The following is a 17847-nucleotide window of genomic DNA, read 5'->3' as shown; positions in this document are numbered from 1 at the left end:
ATAAAGAATAAATCACAGTGCATAGACATAAGTTATGCAAAACAGCCAAAAATATTCTAGTTTACTGATATTGTGTTTGTACCTGTAAATGACCCAGTGCGGATCATCGTCAGACACACACACCTCTCTTCCCACAGGAACAGGGACAGCAGGGCTGTTCAGCTGCACCCCCTCTGTTCGCAGCTTTTGGACTGTAGCCTAAGCAAGACAGGATACATTTCCTCAACCTCAAGAGATAATATTAAAGTTGACTTACTGTTTTGACAACTTCATAATAAAAGGATAAGAGAAGACTTCCTGCTATCGGATGACAGCTTCTCTAGAGCCGTTAAGGCTCAGCTGACGCAGATCAAAGAAAAGGAAATGACTGTTGAGCATTTTACGCCAGTGGAGGACAACTCAAGTAAGACACAAGCAACCTGTCTTCATCATCAGACTGAGACACAGGTATCTTTTAAATTAATGAATTATTCTCAAAATATAATACCCATGTGTCGTGGAACAAAGGAAGAGATACAAGCAGCGAGGCTACAGTGTGAGTCAGTTTTTGGCAGGGTCATCTAGTTTCTGTGGATAGTTGCCTGCATTTTCTTCAAAGTGCTATCAAGTTGACATCTCTATGGACTTAATACAAACTTGGAGCTGCAGGCTTGATGGGAAGTGGGATTACACAATAAGACAAGCTCATATGAGAAGCACAACAGACTCTGACTCCAACCAATCAACAACTACCTCACGGGCTTGTTAAAAATCCCAGAATGCACGTTTACTACTGCAAGCAGTCTTTGTTCCTAATCTCATATTTCAAAAGAAGAGCTGGAGCTAAACAAATCAAATATAATATTCCTATGATCTTAGAAAGCTCAAACAGTTTCTGAGAACATGAACACCTAAGTACAAAAACTTCTGCAGCCATAAAGATACTGAACAAAAAGCTGAAATAGACCAGAGAATGTGAATGTACTCTTTCCACTGCTCTTGGTAATTTCTGTAGATGAGTTACGTGCATGCGTGCATGTAATTCAGCATATTTCATTGATAACAACCACTGTTCTTTCTTTACAATGTATCAGAGCTGTGTAAAGTTATTGTTAATGCCCATCTTAGTGCCGTTGCTTCACATTAATGCATTCCACTGGCAAAACACGAGCCACTGTTAGTGCAGACCACAATCATTCTTCAAAAGAGTCCATAAAACATGAAAACAGTCACTGCAGGTTGTAAATTAACAAGAAGGAGCAGCGACAGTGAGCTTTTAGATGAAGCGCTGCAGGCAACAGGCTGAACACCTTCAACTCCTGAGTAAGATAACCAACTTTACTATAACCTGCTCTTGTGTGAAAATCTAATTGCACCATGTGCAGTATGACATCATATCACAGTCCCATTTATTACTGACTGACTTCTTTACAAAACTGGCAATAGACAACTTTTTGCTGGATTTTTCCCGCAAAAAAGAAGGACGAATTACAGCACAAAGGAAGCACATCTGCAATTACGCAACAATACAGGAGGAGGAATTGTTTTTCCTGGTCACTATCCCCAGGTTGTGGTGATAGAACTGGAGTAACTGAGCAAACTCTACATTGTAAAAGAAAAAGAACCCCACTGATGGCGGAGACAAAGAAGAGAGTGATAGAAACCAAGGTAAGACTGAATGAACAGATATTTACTCATTGGAGAGCATGTTGTGTCAAAGTCTGTTCCCTTGTGAGATGTGTTTTCCCTTACCAGCCGGACTCAAGACGGTTCAAAACCACCATTTTTTTCTAAAAAGTCAGTGAGTAACAAAACCTACATACTTTAATACAACTGAGTGTTTTACTCTGCCTTTTCTTAGCACTCAGATCAGTTTCTAGGTCAAGTTGTGATTCTTATGGTTGTTTTTTGCTTTGGACAGTAGCCAGACTGTTAGCAATGGCCATGTTGCTAACGCTGTCTTTGCCACAGCAGCGCAAACAGTAATACCAGAGGCAGATGCTAGGAGAGGGGAATTTGAAAAGTTGTCTATTTCCACTTAAAACAATGTCACTTTGTTTGGTCTCACTGTAAATAGATACACTGGTCACTCTTCAGTTGTATTTCTAACAAAATAGCTGCTCAACAAGTGTTTTCTCTCATATTACACAGCATTCGCTTTTTCTGCTGCCACAACATGTGTTGCCAAATAAACCAAGACTGTAAATTTTAGGATGGATTGATACCAAATGCAGTTTTTTATTGTGGATTACTATCAAAATAACATCAAAAGTGTGCATATGTGTGAATTACGAGGCACTTAGTAAGCACTCACCTCAGCGCTGATGAAGCGGATTTCAGCTAAAAGGCGCAGCAAGTCCCTCACACAGGTTTGGCTTCCATTGCAACCGTGAAGACATTCTGCACAGCTCTCTTCCTCTGAGCATTGACACTCTGGATCAGATCGACAATATCTGTGATGTGAATTCTCTTAATGACGTCTCCTTCATTTTACAGTTTTATAACAACTACTACTATGACTACTTCTTGTCCATCTGCTTCTTTTCATTTGCGATACTTATAACCAAATTAAACTTCATGTAAATCAGATCCATAATTATAATGAATGTGATTTATACATGAACAATGAGCTGAGATTATTTTATAATAATGCAATGATAACAGAAAAGTTCTACATCAGTGGTGGTATATCTAAGTCTGTAGTCTTTAAATCATTCTAATTTTCTAATAGCCTCTCCCTCTGGAATTTCTCACTTATTTTACCAGCAGTCTACAGAGCATTCATCATCTTACTGTCAGTGTTGGAAACTTTCCATCTCCCATCATCGTAAAGCAAACAGAATCGACAAGCAGCTCGGCACACATCCCAAACTTCCTGTTTCCTGGCTGTCTTCACCAGTGTTGCCCACAACTTCACCCTGGAACAGCCAAGAAATAAAGACAGAGATGATTCCTTTCTGAAAAGGTGGAGGTCAGGGCAAGGGCACAGCAGCAAACTGCATACTGTATGATCTAAAGTTGTTTGTTTGCAGGGCCATGAATAACAAGTCTTTCCTTTGGGGAATCTTCAAGTCTTGATGGCTCTGCTCTCTCCTGACCATTATGCCTGCCATTCCTGACGTGCACATTTTATATCGTAATGATATTGCTGGAGTGGGGGAACTCAACTATGTGCTTTGAAAATGGAGATGTAATAGAAGGTTGCAGATTCCTATAGTCACACAAGTTTAACCGCAGAGAAGACCAATACATCACACATTTATTTATATCTAATGTTCAGTAACAGCAAGGAGTAATAAATTCAAAAAGGCATAAAAGGCTGATTATATGGCCAATATTCCAACTGGGTTACTGGAAAGCCTGTCAGCTCAAAATAATTATGAAGAAAAGTTTACACTAGCAAGAAGACAGGAAAAAAAGAGAGAAAAAAATCTCTGACTTGTATTCACATACTGTATCTATAGTCATAAATAATAAATGTAAACGTCCCAACACACACACCTCTCTGTGTTGTCTGTGTCATCTCCTTGTTGGGCCAGGTGTCCATCCACCTTCCCCACAGACGTAGAGTGATGCTGAGCCTTAGCAGAGAGCGAGGCCCCTGGTCCAGATCCAGGACTGCCTACGGGAACTAGACAATTGTTGGAGCACTGAATACGAGTCAAACTTTATTAATGCTGTTGGAAAAGCTTCTGCATTTTCTCTAAATAATAAATCAATACAATTTCCCGGCTAGTTTGCATAACAAAATGTCTAGTCATTCTGTTGCACAACTCCTTATGCCTGAATGATCGTCTAGAACTCAAAGAACATGGAACAACTGTGCGCTCATATGCATAGTAAGATTGTTATCCTTTTGAGGAAGTTAGGTAATGATCCTTATTATGCCATTTCCATGTAAGCAAGAGGGAACACAACTAAGAGACTCACAAGAGAAAATGGCCTATTTCCAACAATGCCAACTCTTTGAAACAGAGATGATACTGACTGCAATCTGATCTGACATTTACGACTAAAAACGTAAAACTAAACAAAAAAACAAAACAGCAAAGAAGCACATTCCAGGCTTTTTCAGACCCTTCGGCAGCAACACGGCTATTCAAGCATTTGTTTCATTGAGCTGAAATATAAATAGAGGTCTGTGACTTTCACTGGAGTGTTTCAAAGAAGCAAAATGCTTCAGTGCCTGTGTGCTCAACCTTCGAAGTCAAATACAGACTCACATATTCTCTATTCATGCACAAACCTCTCATTGATAAACATCAGAGGTACAACACTAAATAGTGGCAATGCGACATGCTGCAATTAATTAGTTCTTCGAGTCTCAAGAGTTACTTTATGTGCAGGCTTTGAAGCTCAGACCACAATGCTTAAGTGTTGTCAACTAAAGCACGCTTGAGGATAATGGACAAAAACAAGAGGTGTCTCCAGCTTTTAACCCATGCCTGCAAAAGAAGCCCTTTGATTAGCTGTCAGAGGGGAGTTTTTCACTGGGTCATTAGGACTGCTGAATGTTCATTTGATGCTGTGGACCAAGGAGCCTGGAATGAGTCTGAGATCAAAGACTCTCCCTGAGCTCAGGCCCTTCTGCTCCATGATCCACTGCATACAGTCGATGTGTGAGCTGCACCTAATACAGGCTGACTCTCGGAGAATACACAACCTAGAGACAAAGGTTAACGCTGCTACTGAAAGAGCTTCTGTCCTGATTCGAACATTCAGGACAAATTTACATACAAGACAGCGCATACCTATTTTGCTCTGTGACTCTTATTCAATTTGCACTCACAATCTGCGTGCAATCAGTGCCTACTCTACTGAAAAAGTCGGTCCTTACACAATCAGTGCAGAGGACTGCCTTCCATCCTGCAAGTGAGGGAGAGCTCAGTCATATCAGCGGGATCGGTCTTTCATCAATGAACTAACAAGATCCCAAAACATTTACCCGAGCCACAGTTCAACACCTGAGATAAATGTTTTATTACTCAATAATTTATGATATCTCCTGATCTGTAGGCCCATTCGTATCATTAATGCAACAGGACTCATTAAATTTTCTTCAAAGAAAATAAAACCCCCTCCGACAAAAACACAGTGTTCCGAAGCCACCACAATTAGTACAGAGAAAGCTACGAAAGTGAGAAGAGAGAGAGCTATGTACAGGGGTGAGCAGCAGGTTCATCAGACGCTCAGAACAGTGCAGGTGCAGGGTGGAGAAAACACAAACCATAAATGTCTAAAAGAAACAATATTACAAAGCCTATATTGATATAACTATAATGAGCACAAAACCACCAATCCCTACCGCCGTATTGTTTGATGCTATAAAATAGTTGCTTACTTATCATATTTTCTCACTCCTTTCTTAAATTATATACGCATTAATGGCCTTATTGCCTGCAGAATGTACCCCAGATTAGAGTTCTTTGGAGTATATGCTTCCAGGCCAGTAAACCGTCCTTTCACAAAAGTTTAATGAAATGTGTGATTCATACTGCAGATACAGGGGGAAAAAGTAAATAATAGTAATAAAGGACTTGCGTTTCAACCTACTAAATCCCTATGGGAGAAGATCTTGTAAATTAGATGCATTAGGAGAATACCATTTTGTCTGTGAAACTGTGAGAAGTGAGAAAAAAAATCTGTACTTTTGGAGATGTTGTCTGCATCCAGGACCATCTGGAAATCATCAGGGGCCAAAAGGAGTCCCGCAGTGACCAGGATGGGACGAATGTCTGTCTTATCTTGGGGCTTCATGTCCCTGACCTGAGATAGAGAGGGAAGGGTTGGATGTCAGACTGGATGTTTACTTGTAGTCATACAGTTTACTTACAGTCCTATGACCAGCTATGTTGTCCTCTGTGACTTTTAAGTATGACAAGAAACATCAAAACACACAAATTTTTTATCTCATGGCACACAAATTACAATTACTCTTGTCTCATCAAACCAGCACACAGCATGTTAACTGTTAGACTGATTTGCAACAACTAAGTTCTGGGGGTATAAGAGGCTCTTATCCTTCACTGTAGCTGTGTATGATTGCTGTTCATGCATAAAAATCTTGCCGTGTTCAGCTTCAAAGACTCGTTACGTTTTATAATGTTCGACTGTCTGACACAGATGGGCTGAAAACCTGCTGCATAAGCATGGCGGCTTTATCCTCTGTCCGGGAGGGCGTTTGGTAGAGGGTCCCTCTGATCTGCAGTAGGCGGAGAGCTGACGAAAGCCGTTCTCGTTGTGTCCCGTTATCGAGCAGCAGGGCTTTCTGGAGGTGAGTCAAAGAAGCCTCAAGGCGCCCCTCCTCCTCTTCAATCACCGCCAGCTCTGAGTGGACTTGACAGCGCATCTCCAGCAAAGTACTGTGAAAATAACACACCAATGTATCAATATAACTGACATACTACAAAGGAACAAAAATCAATAGGCCTGATACCAAATTTTTAAATTGGGAGATACTAATGATGCGTCTGTCATACCTAAATGTTGGTCTGACAAAACTGTTTCATACCACAAATCATCATTTTTCTTGATCCAAATGTAAAATGCGTTTTAGGTTTACTTTAAGGTTAATAATTGTAAAAATGTAAATGTGCTGTCAGCCTCCATTACCACTAATAAATTGTATTTTCATCATCATTGAGATTTGAACATATGCAAAAAAACACATTACAAAGACTGCCTAAAATGTGATGAATAAGAAAGTACACCTTTTTCCATGCACCATGCATTCACACTCCATTTGGCCAATCAGATAAAGCCCTAGCTAGCCATCAACTGCCCTCAGATTAATTGGTGTCAAGTTTGTGACGACTGCAAGGTCGGTTAGCATGATGGCTGAGGAAGGACAGAAGAGCTAATATGATAATAAGTAATATTGTCATCGCAATACTGATCAGTGTTGTTGCCCATTAGAGATTTTCCTGATATAATGCAGCAATGTTGTAGTCAAGACCACCTAAACTGAGACAAAGTAATTACCAAGACCAGAGTGGTACAAAACCAAGACAAAACCAAGACGTTGAGGTGTTGAAACCGAGTCAAGACAATTCTTGTGCAAGCATCAGCATTTTGTGCAAGCATCAGGTTTTCTGGGTGACTCTTGATTAGGGGTCAACCAATGGCTTTTTCAGGGCCGATACCGATACTTTAGAAATCAAGGAGATTAACAAAAAAAAAACCGATATTTTGGACAGATATTCATTTGCAGTAAAAATGAAAATCTCTGTCAACATACCGAATAACCAGTGATGAAATAGTACAATTTACTCAAGTACTGTCCTTATGTACAATTTTGACGTACTTTACTTGAGTATTTCCATTTTTCCATTATACTTAAAATAAATAAGTAAGAAATTCAGTTGCTAGTTACTTTACAGATTCAGATTATTCAGTATTTATAGGCTATTAATTGTAACGTGTTACCAATCAAATATTGTTGTAGGCGGGACATTGTGTGAGATGTTTTTTATGTTTTTTTATTTAGTTTATTTTATCTGCAATCTCACAGAAAAATCACTGACACCAATAATCAGAAAATGCTGAATGTAGGACCCGATAATCTACCCTTAATCTTGTTAAATGTAGACTTCTTGAATGTTAAATAAGGCCACAACCTGTTTTTCTGTAAAACATTTCCGTGTAAAGCTAACAAGCTCAGCCAAAAATATGAGCAGCGAAGTCCAACTATAAAACAAACTGAGAAGCCCTAAGACATACACACATAATCATGTATCATGGTGAATTTAAAGAAGCTGGAAACCTTTGCATGTCTTCCAGTACTCGGGCCACACTGAGCAGAGGTGCCTTGATGTGTTTCCTGAGGTTGTGCTGCAAAAGGGGCAGACAGAAGCTCCACTGGGTAGCACACACTGCCTGCATGGCCTGAGGGTCCCCTTCCCTCACTGCAGTCTGCAGCCACTGATCCAGCTTGCCTATCTCCTTCAGCCGGGCCTGTGGGACAACAGCTACAGATTGAGAATCTCTCTGGTAGCAACGACAGCACAACACTTCTGTCAATTGGCAAGTGTAGTTGGAATGCATTCCATTGAATATGTGATGCCAAATTTTAATGTGACAGCTTTCATAGCAAAATATGGTACAAAATGGGATTACATGAACCTACTTCCTCAAGATTTTTTACATGTAAATAGGAAAAATATACTACAGTGAATATATGATAATTAAAATTCTCCACTGAAACTCCAACTGACAAAGTGCATTTAGATGGGTTAGTGGTTACTTAAGACACGGACACTACATGAAGGTGGATTTCTGGATTGAAACCCTTAAACAAAGAATAAGAAAAGAGAAAATATTATTGAACGCATAATCAAGCCTCTGTCAATGGGTCCAGTGCTTGAAAGAAAAACATGCAGCAGAAACACATGGCTGATAATTCAGACATATGATTGAGTACCTCCACACTGGCTTTGGAGTAGTCATTCATCTTCGCCTCTCTCTTCAGAAGGTTGATTTCACAGTTGACACACTCCATCATTATGCGCTGGCCAGTAGTCTAAAAAGACAAAAACACATGTGATTTTAAGAGTCAGCAGTGCATTAAAGAGAGGATGACACGTATCCTTCATAGATATGTTATCGTTTTACTTCAGTATGCAAGAATGAAGAGGGAACATTTCTGAAAAAAACACCTTTTCTGTGAAACAAATTCTACGTTGCTGAAAGTAATCAAAAATGCAGCAACCTCTTAGGCTCTTGGGCATGAGCTCACCTAATTAATCTCATCGATGTCAAGTGCCCGCTTAAGAGGGGATGTTAAATTCCATGCATAAATTTGCATGTGTCCCTGTAATATGGACAGTTACAGTACAGAGCCACGCTACTGCCTGAGGCTCAACAGAATATCGAACACTCACAGCCTCTCCCATCGACTTCAGCTCTTTCAAGCAGTCGGCAGCTACTTTCTGATGCTTCACTTGCAAGGCCAGCAGAGCCAACTCCAGAAGCAAGGCAACTCTGCAAATCCCAGATAAAAAATAATTTATACAGTTCACAACATTTCAGTACAGTAATCTGAGCCATGTACTGCATGGAGCAACAATGGTAAGAGTAGGAGATTTGTTTAGGGCACTTTAGGTCACAGACCTGTCAGCTGGTTGGGCGGGTGTTGGGCTCTGAAGAGGGCTAGAGTTCACAGGCGTAGTGGATACTTCAGCACAGTCCACCAGGAGATGGAAAATATGCTCTAGCTCCTCTTTTGCTGACTCATCCTCCTTCATTTCTTCCAACCTGCTACAAACCACATTAGAACCTTCCTGCGTATATTCATACATATACACTTATGCATTCAAGAGTATGCATGCATCTGCATTTCCATTCCTTCCCTAATGTACTCACACTAACAGTGCATAAACCTTAGGCAAAATAACCTATATGATGACAATGATGGCTGGGTCAGACTGCGTCATGCTGTCAACGTTTATAGCTGAGCTCAAGAACCATAAGGAGCTGTGACATGTTGAGTACAGCCTGCAGGAAGCGGGTGGGGGCTGGGACTGGGATTGTACCATGCCACACCAGAAGCTATGGTACTATACTATTCATGTACGCAGGAAGAGAGATAAAACTGCCCGTTATAGGATGCTTCAGGCTAAGCTGAGGGCCAGTGGGTCAGTGTTTGAAGAGCTTCCAAGTTAGCTGAAGGTGTTAAAGCTTCAGGATCAAAAACACTTCAATATCCCCCTCTAAGCTCTACAGCTTAAGAAAACATGCCATCTAAGACAAATACACATTGCGGGTTACAAATACAGAATGCATAAATCAGACCTCGATATGACCGTTAATAAGGTCATAAATTACAAAGTTTACGACTGAACTTGCCTCTATCATTAGCAAGAGGCATTGTAAAAAAGGAAACATGCAATCAATCAATAAAACATATTCTTTCAAACACAATGTTTCTTCCACAGTTGTTAAAGAGCAAACAATATTAAAGCAGATCAAACGCTTCTCTCCTTTGACAATGACTGCTACTGTAAAACTTGTTTATCTTAGCTGCAGATAGATGGAATAGGCTTTCATCATGACACCGTGACAGCACAAAAACAATGCTTTTTGCAAAACAAATCCTCCAGCAATATCATAGCAGAAATAAAGTTTTACTTAAATATAGCACAGAAACTTTCCTTACTTTTTCAGTTCCTGTATTCTGTAAATGATTGCTAAGGTAGAGCACTGCCTGCTCATTTCAATGAGTACATCGCCCTCATTCAGCTTGTGATGTACCTAGAAGAGAAGAGTAAAGGTGTTACACTCAAAAAAAATAATGTATGCAAAATATTTATGCAGTTTTAATTTCATGTAGATTTTCCAACTTATTCTATCACTTAAGTTCAATGTAAAGGGTCACATTTAATTCAGAGTTTTTCTTTCATGTTGAGTCCATCTGTATAAATTAATTGTTGTATGTAGATATGTGCTTTATTGTAGGAGGCAGAATTATCCATTTGAAATGCATTACTTTTATGTACAACACTTAAATATAAACACATGAAAAACACATTATGTTTATCAAGAAGTCCCCCTAGACTTTATATGTAAAAATTGAATAAACACATATGGTTTATTTGTAAATCTGCATTAATTCAATTTAATCAGAGTAAGTTTTTTTAATTTATTCACACTGAATCAACATGATAGAAAAACCTTGCATTTGATATGACAATTTACATTGAACTTATGTAATAAAATTATGAATGGAAAATGAACATGTAATTAAAATACTTAAAATCACTTTTTAGGGGAAAACATTTTTTTGACTGTACACTATATATACAATCAAATTTAACACAATTAACTGAATGAGAAGTAGTCCATAGATAGAGTACAGGGAAGGGGTAAGTTTAATAAAAAAGGGTCGGGTAAGGAATTGGTTAACCTAGGATCACAGTTAATGTAAAGACAGAGTTAGGATCCCAGTTACATAATCTTTCTTTAGTCAACAACCAGGTGACTATACCAGGTATTATCTTTGAACTACTTAAATAGAACGTTACCCATAATATATTGTATATTATTATATTGTATCTGATGTATTATATCAGATATAATGAGAGATTTGCCAATTCTCCTATGTTTGAGGCTAAAAAACACCCCAAACACGTATTACTTGTGTTAAAAATGAATGTCACAAGGGTTAAAACAAGGCTGTTTTTCTTATTTAATGAATAATTGACATTTTTGATTACATGGTTTTCACTGGACACGTGAGCCCCCAAGTAATAAAGAAATACTGTTTACCAGTAAAGTAAAGAGTTTTGGATAAAGATGTGGCGTATGTGACTTGATGAATTGTTCTGCAGTTCTGGCAAAACTTGCAGCTTCCTCCATTTTCTCAGAGTCCACCAGACATTTGATCAGGTGCCTGGATGGAAACAGAGAGCAAATGATGCCGTCAATATGTCTGTTTGGAAGGGGTTACTGGGATATTTCCACAACATATGGACATTAGCCACGATGTGAGTTTTACTACAGCAATCTCCACAGCACTACACCAAGGTCCCAAATTGTAAGTGTATGTACACCTAGCAAGTGTACATCCAATGTAACACAATCAAATAAAATAGCCCTTACTTTATGAAGCTTGTAATGTTCTATTGTGGCTGACACTGTGGTTTTGTAGAATCACACTGTATTCTACTAAACGTTGTTTGGCATATTTTGTTTGTCGCTGTGGTGGTCAGTGTGAACACAGCATTTCAAAGACCATGCAGTGCATTTTGATAGCCACACAGTGAGTTTTGAACAGAAGCCATGTATGTTTGCCAATCCTATCTTATATGGATAAAACTAAGCTATGGATTTCAGACATTACCAAATCCTATTAATACCCTGGCATTTACATTAGACTCTACATGAATGGTACATTATGTCCTCTGAACAAAGATAGCTAACATCTGTGCCTGTGGTGTCAGGAGAGAACATGATAAAACAGCTTACATTAGAACTGATTCTCCATTACATAGAGGAGAATAATGCAACATATTAACTAGGGAGCGGGGAATCTGTGGACAAAAGTTAATTAGCTCTGTGCATCATCCCCATGACTCCAGCGTGAGACTGGACATAATCAGGACTGGACTTATTCATGAAAGACAACTAAGAGAGCATTGCGGGGTCACTTGCATCATGAGTTCAGCCCTCCAGCTGTAGTCCTGGTCTGCCACTTCCTCCAGACTCTGGATCACCTGCCTGAGGGAGGGGACCAGGTGGAGGCACCGCCCTGGTTGCAGGAGAGGATGCGCTGTCTGGAAGTACAGCACCGAAGCATTGAAGACTCTGAAGTAGTATCTGAACGAAACAAACGACATGCAAAAGGAGAAAACAGAGAACGCTGAATTATCTATATGATGTACAAGCAAGCCATTTCATCTCCTTGTACAACTCAATTCAGACCAAGTGTCAACACAGTATGGAGAAGTCCTGTGAATTGCAAATGTGTGTGGACTAACCATCGCCCAATGAGCCTCAAGAGAGCACCCTGCAGGAGCCTTTCTATGTGGAATAAGTGAAATTTATGAATTCAAGGCGCTGCTTTAGAGAAAAGCGTGTGAACAGACTGTTTGAGCGCTGCTAATTTATTCACCAGAGAGTATGTTGTGCATTAGTCTGGGTTGGATGTATTAGATATGTATTCCCTTTGGTTTTAATTGGGATTGCTCATTCAGCTCTTTTATTGACAGGTTATGAGTTCATTTGCAGACAGAATCAGTGCTTATTTCTCGCAATGTTTAAGCCGCTATCTCCAAATACATCTTTCAGAGCAAGGAACAAGGGAACTTTCACAGTTTCCATTAAAACATCTATATTTATCATCCTTTTTAACCTGCTCACAGATACTTCCAGTCAGCTGTTACATTTTAGAAGAATACATGCTGCGTATCATCCGCTTGTGAATAAGGGTTCAGGGTGAAGCATGAATGATCATGTTATATTTCAACAATGTTCTTTGCAATTCAAACCTTCATCTCCCAGAATAATTCTGTGCTGCGAACTGAACTCTCATAACCCATCAGAGCTAAAAAACATTCCCTGTGGTGAATATCTCACTTTTATTACATGTTTTAACAGCTGCACCATAGCACTATAGTGGCAATTTCTGAACAATATCAGAGATGATAAATAGTACACGACATAAAAATTGTTCAACTCTCTTGATAGAGAAGAAAGCCAAGCACACTTCAGAGAGGTTACATACCTTGGTTCACGTTTTGAGATTTCAATTGCTTTCAGAAAATACAGCACAGCCTCTTCAAAGTCTTCCTAAAATAGAAAAGAATGCAAAAAGTGGAAGTAAGAACTTGTCAGATCATACAAACATACAAAGATCAGACACACAAACCATTCAATAAAGACAACAGTTGGAGAAAACACCAAGAAAAAACTTAAAACTGCACTTGACTGTGAAGAAACAAAGGGCAACATGCCTTAAAGAATCACACCGTACAGTATGGCTCTACAGTAGCTGAGTGTGTGTTTGTACCTCACTGGCACAGACACACTGATATACAAACAACCCCCTGAGGAAATGTGTCTAATTTACTGTCCTCACCACAGTGCCTGTGGCCGGCGGAGACTTCAGCTGGCCCTGGCAGAGGTAGGCTCGACACAAAAATTGATTAGCCGGCGGATTCCCTTCAAAGTACATCTTTAGACACGCTGCGCTTATCTCCAAACAACCCAGCTGAAAACACAGAGAAATAGACACACAAAGGGCAAACAAAATAAAGATTTAAAGTGTATCTGCAGTTTTATCGTGCCAACAGCTTTTTCCTACATGTGATAAATTATCAAAACTATTCAGAAATGGCTTCCTGTATGTGCGATTATTTATTTTTCACATGACAAACAATCATCTTAATTGCAGGCTGTTGCCCATGAGACTGTCTGTCCTGTGTTATCCAGTATATGGTCGCCTGTTAATTGTCAGATAAATTCACACAGGAAGAAATGGTAGTACTGTCAGGAGAGATAATTCTGTGACAGAAGTTTCAACTGTAGACTGTAAGCTTTTAATTGTGTTATGATTAAGTATTTATTTTTTCCCATGCTGGAAGATCATAAAATGAAGCTTGGCAGTAATGAACACTGGATCAGTGCATTAGAAAATGTCTTTACGCTACAGGAATATTCATGCTTGTCTAGAAAACGGAAGAATATTGTGATGTAGTTCTGCTGAGGAGTCACTTAAGCCTGAGACTTCAAGGCAAGCTGCACTTTCACTGGGAAAACTTGCTGTATGACATAAAAAAGACAGAGCAAATCACATAATGGAATATCACTGTGTTTCATTATTCAAATACGTTTCCCTTGCCCTGGGACAATTCACTTTACATTAGTGAATACTCTTTCCCTTATATATATTTCTTATCCCCTACTGGGAAAATAGTTAGATTTAACGAAATAAAGTAACTGTATGAAAACAGTGGCATAATGAAATATGTGATGAGACTCTTCTAGCAGAGAGGGACTGCAGAGGTTTCTATTTCCATGATTTTACATAGCGGTACCTGTAGACACTGCCACAAAAAACTCCAAAAGGTTCTTCTTTATTTAGTCAAACCAATTGAATCTTCTCTACATGCCAATAACGTCAGTAATAATTCAAGATCACAAAAGAAGATGCTTACATATCATTACAGTAGCAGCCATTTACTAATATAAATATGCTCTACATTTTCCCACAGTCAAATGCAAATCTTTCATTCTTTGAGGCTGCTTGAAGCATCATGTCTTATGCGACATCTCAGCAGTCGTGAACTCCTCACAACATGAAACCCTCCTCACAGCGCTTGAAAGGCAAGGTTGCAGGCACATTCAGAGCATGTGTTTTCTCACATCAATCTTTCATACAGTGAGTTTCAGCATAAGAATCTAATGCTGACTGTTAGCAAATACACTGGCCGTCATCAGTGTGGGTTTACACAGGATTCTGTATGCATGTGGTGACAGTATTTATAAGTGTAATTTATATTGCATGATGTGTAGTAATTTAATTCCTCTCTCTTCAACCTTTAGAATTCAATCTTTAATCTAGTGGGAACTAGTTGGTTGTTTTCATTTACAGACTAGAGAAAATCTTCCGCTCTCCATAAAAGCTGTGTGTGCATTCATGCTTCTAGACTACTACTGTGATTATTTTATCTGGGATAATAGGATTCACATTAGTTCCCAGGAAATTGCTGTATCAGAATATACAGTATGTCCTCTAGCATCCGTCCTCAGCAGGCACACACTCAACTGATTCAGAGCCTTTTATCCAGGGGCTACGACTCATTATCTCTTACGTCTAAAATCTTTGCTTTGGCCCTGCTGACCAAATCTACAGTGATTTATCCATGCCTCAGTCTCACCTGTAGAGCTCCTTCTGCGCAGACGACGTACAACTCTGGGGCAATGCGTGGATTGCGTCCGCCTGTTCCAGCTGCTGTCCTGTCCTTAATTAAGCGGTAGGCTGACTGCAGAGCTCCACGGTCTACACACATTACATTACATTAAACACAGTTAAGTCATATTTTAACGTCGTTACAAGTGTAATTGTTCCTCAACTGATACATTACAAACCTCGTTGCTCATTTGCCTTGGTTAGATACTGACGAATGTCCAGGTCCATGTCGGGTGAAAGCTAACTAGCGTTTTCTAATACGTTAAGCCAGCGCTGTTTAAGCTAATAATAAGTTGTTAGCTAACGTTAGCTAGCTACGGTAAAACTCCAGCCAGTTTTAACTCTATTGTAGCACTACCCAAGCAAAACTATCATTACAGGTGTGTGAAACTAGCTAGTTAATAAATATGCGACATTGTTAAACTTCTGTTAACGTAAATATGCCACTTATTAGTTACTTTAATGAGAAACTAGCCCCGTGTCAACGGAAATGCTAACGTCAACTTCACTATCCCACCACCTGTGTTTGATGTTAGGGTGCGTTACTAGGCAACCGGAGACTAGGCTTGTACTACGGTAAGCGAAAGGGACCAAGGGGCTTGAGAATTGCTTTTGGTTCAGTTTTGCTCTGGCCAACACAATGAATAGAAACATATTTCTGTAGGCTACTTATTGGCCATCTAAATTTCTCTACACTGACTACAAGCTAGAGCTGAACAAAATTCCCAAAAATCAAATCAACTTGGCTTTACTGGCATAAGTATTGATGTTGCAGGCACATTTCATAATACATTTTCATGAGAAAAAAACAGCCTATGAGTAAAAGAAAGAAAATGTTAAGACTACACATGACAAAAATAAAAGATTTGTTTTCTCTCTCTTTCTCACCCACTCTCTCCTTCTCTCTGCCTTCTCTCTACTCATACACACACACACAGACACACAGATGTGGGTACAAAAAAAAGCACCTCTTCATGCTTGCGGTCCCAACGCTTCCTCACTTCAAAGTGCATCATTAGAAATCAGGCCACTCAGTGTGCAAATATAATTTACTTGGTCAAACCACATGGCGCTACTGATGTGACAGGGGGACAAAAAAGCGAGGCAAGGCAAACTGCTGTGTGGCTCTCCCTATAATGGAGTTCCTAGTTTGAGGTTTAATTGACAGAATCATGTATACCTGCCAGTATTTCAAAGCAGCATAAATACAGAAGGCTAGCACTTCAGTGGCCCTAAAGCAAATTTGTTAAGCGGTTCATCGTGGGATCTGTCTAAATATACACGCAAAGAGAATATTCACCCTTTGGAATGGCTTTAAACGTTAAATATATAATTATTTTCTGGAAGAGATTTTTTCTCTGTCACTTGACCTACTTAATGGTTTGAGTGGTGCTTTTTTCTGTCACTGCAACAACAGTGCTTTTGCTGATAAATGTGAGTTAATGTGAATTTTACTATATACTCACTGTTGAGTTGCAGAGAAAAACACTTATTTCCATGCTTCACTTTACATTTCAGAGAGGTGATCAACAAATCATTATGAGTGGGCCTTATAACAGATATATTTTTAATCATGTCTCATAAGTGTGAAGTAAGATCCCAGATATCAGTGAGACAAATAAGGGCATTTTCTTGTAACACCTAAGTGTTTAATGCTCTGTGTTAGTGATGTAATCCCAATCACTTTATGTTAGTGATATAATCAATGTGTAGTGGAAGAGGGTGGGACTGGCTTCACAAAGCCAGTAGCCAGGCAATCTAGCCAACACAGATGCTGCTATATGATGATGAATAGGCTTTTAAAATGCTAAATGTGTTTGTTCAGGCTAGCGACATCAATGCACTTGCCTGCTGTGTAGCTTACAAGAATCTTTACTGCAGTGTAATCGTATAAAATTGAATTTCCACAATATATCATATGGCTATAATCACATATAATCCTGGCATTATCTGTAGATGAGTAACATGAAAGATACAAATCTAGATTCCAGGACCAAGGTTTGTAATGTCAAAGCAAAGCCTTATTGACAGCAAAAATGTTTATCAAAATTTTCTTTTTCAAATGGAAGTGATAACAGTTATGAGACAGAGTGTGTACCAATATCCTCTGGAAAACAACCAGGGCGTCTTCACTCTGTCCACAATATCTGACTTTAATTCACTGTCAGTGGAACAGCTCCAGGAATGGCTCATATTCACAAAGAAAGACTTAACTGTCGCGGATTACATTAATAACAAGCCTGGACTCTTTTCAGAATTTAATTTAAGGCACTGAAGAATGAGTTGAAGTTCAATCCAATGAAAAAAAGCTAAGCCCCAAATAGTCCTCAATAGCATAATTTTACTTCCATTTAGCTTCAGTGTACACAGCATCATAAATACTTTTTTGCTGAGATGCGGCGTGTTTGGGTCATGCTCTCTTATAAAATGAGAAAGGAAATTGAAATGCCATTAGGAGATAA

General features: G+C 39.2%; 1 protein-coding gene across 2 annotated transcripts in view; it reads right to left on the bottom strand.

Moving 5' to 3' along the window:
* Positions 1-15824, bottom strand: part of cfap46 (cilia and flagella associated protein 46) — a 62569-nt gene extending 46745 nt beyond the window's left edge. The window contains exons 1-17 of one of the 2 annotated variants that reach the window (XM_073481360.1): positions 15565-15824; positions 15354-15475; positions 13553-13684; positions 13199-13263; positions 12127-12291; positions 11242-11365; positions 10133-10227; positions 9088-9234; positions 8859-8958; positions 8399-8497; positions 7742-7932; positions 6116-6341; positions 5628-5745; positions 3481-3610; positions 2773-2897; positions 2294-2412; positions 83-198 (exon numbers count right to left, since the gene is read on the bottom strand). In XM_073481360.1, the coding sequence (XP_073337461.1) occupies positions 83-198; positions 2294-2412; positions 2773-2897; positions 3481-3610; positions 5628-5745; positions 6116-6341; positions 7742-7932; positions 8399-8497; positions 8859-8958; positions 9088-9234; positions 10133-10227; positions 11242-11365; positions 12127-12291; positions 13199-13263; positions 13553-13684; positions 15354-15475; positions 15565-15613 (2123 nt within the window). In that variant the 5' untranslated portion in view covers positions 15614-15824. Of the gene's footprint in view, positions 1-82; positions 199-2293; positions 2413-2772; positions 2898-3480; positions 3611-5627; positions 5746-6115; positions 6342-7741; positions 7933-8398; positions 8498-8858; positions 8959-9087; positions 9235-10132; positions 10228-11241; positions 11366-12126; positions 12292-13198; positions 13264-13552; positions 13685-15353; positions 15476-15564 lie in introns of those variants that run through there. The other variant, XM_073481359.1, reaches the window with a different exon arrangement.
* Positions 15825-17847: the final 2023 nt, after the last annotated feature.

Source organism: Pagrus major, chromosome 15, assembly GCF_040436345.1.
Source record: "Pagrus major chromosome 15, Pma_NU_1.0".
Classification (NCBI taxonomy): domain Eukaryota; kingdom Metazoa; phylum Chordata; class Actinopteri; order Spariformes; family Sparidae; genus Pagrus; species Pagrus major.
This window is presented reverse-complemented; position numbering and strand designations above follow the sequence as displayed.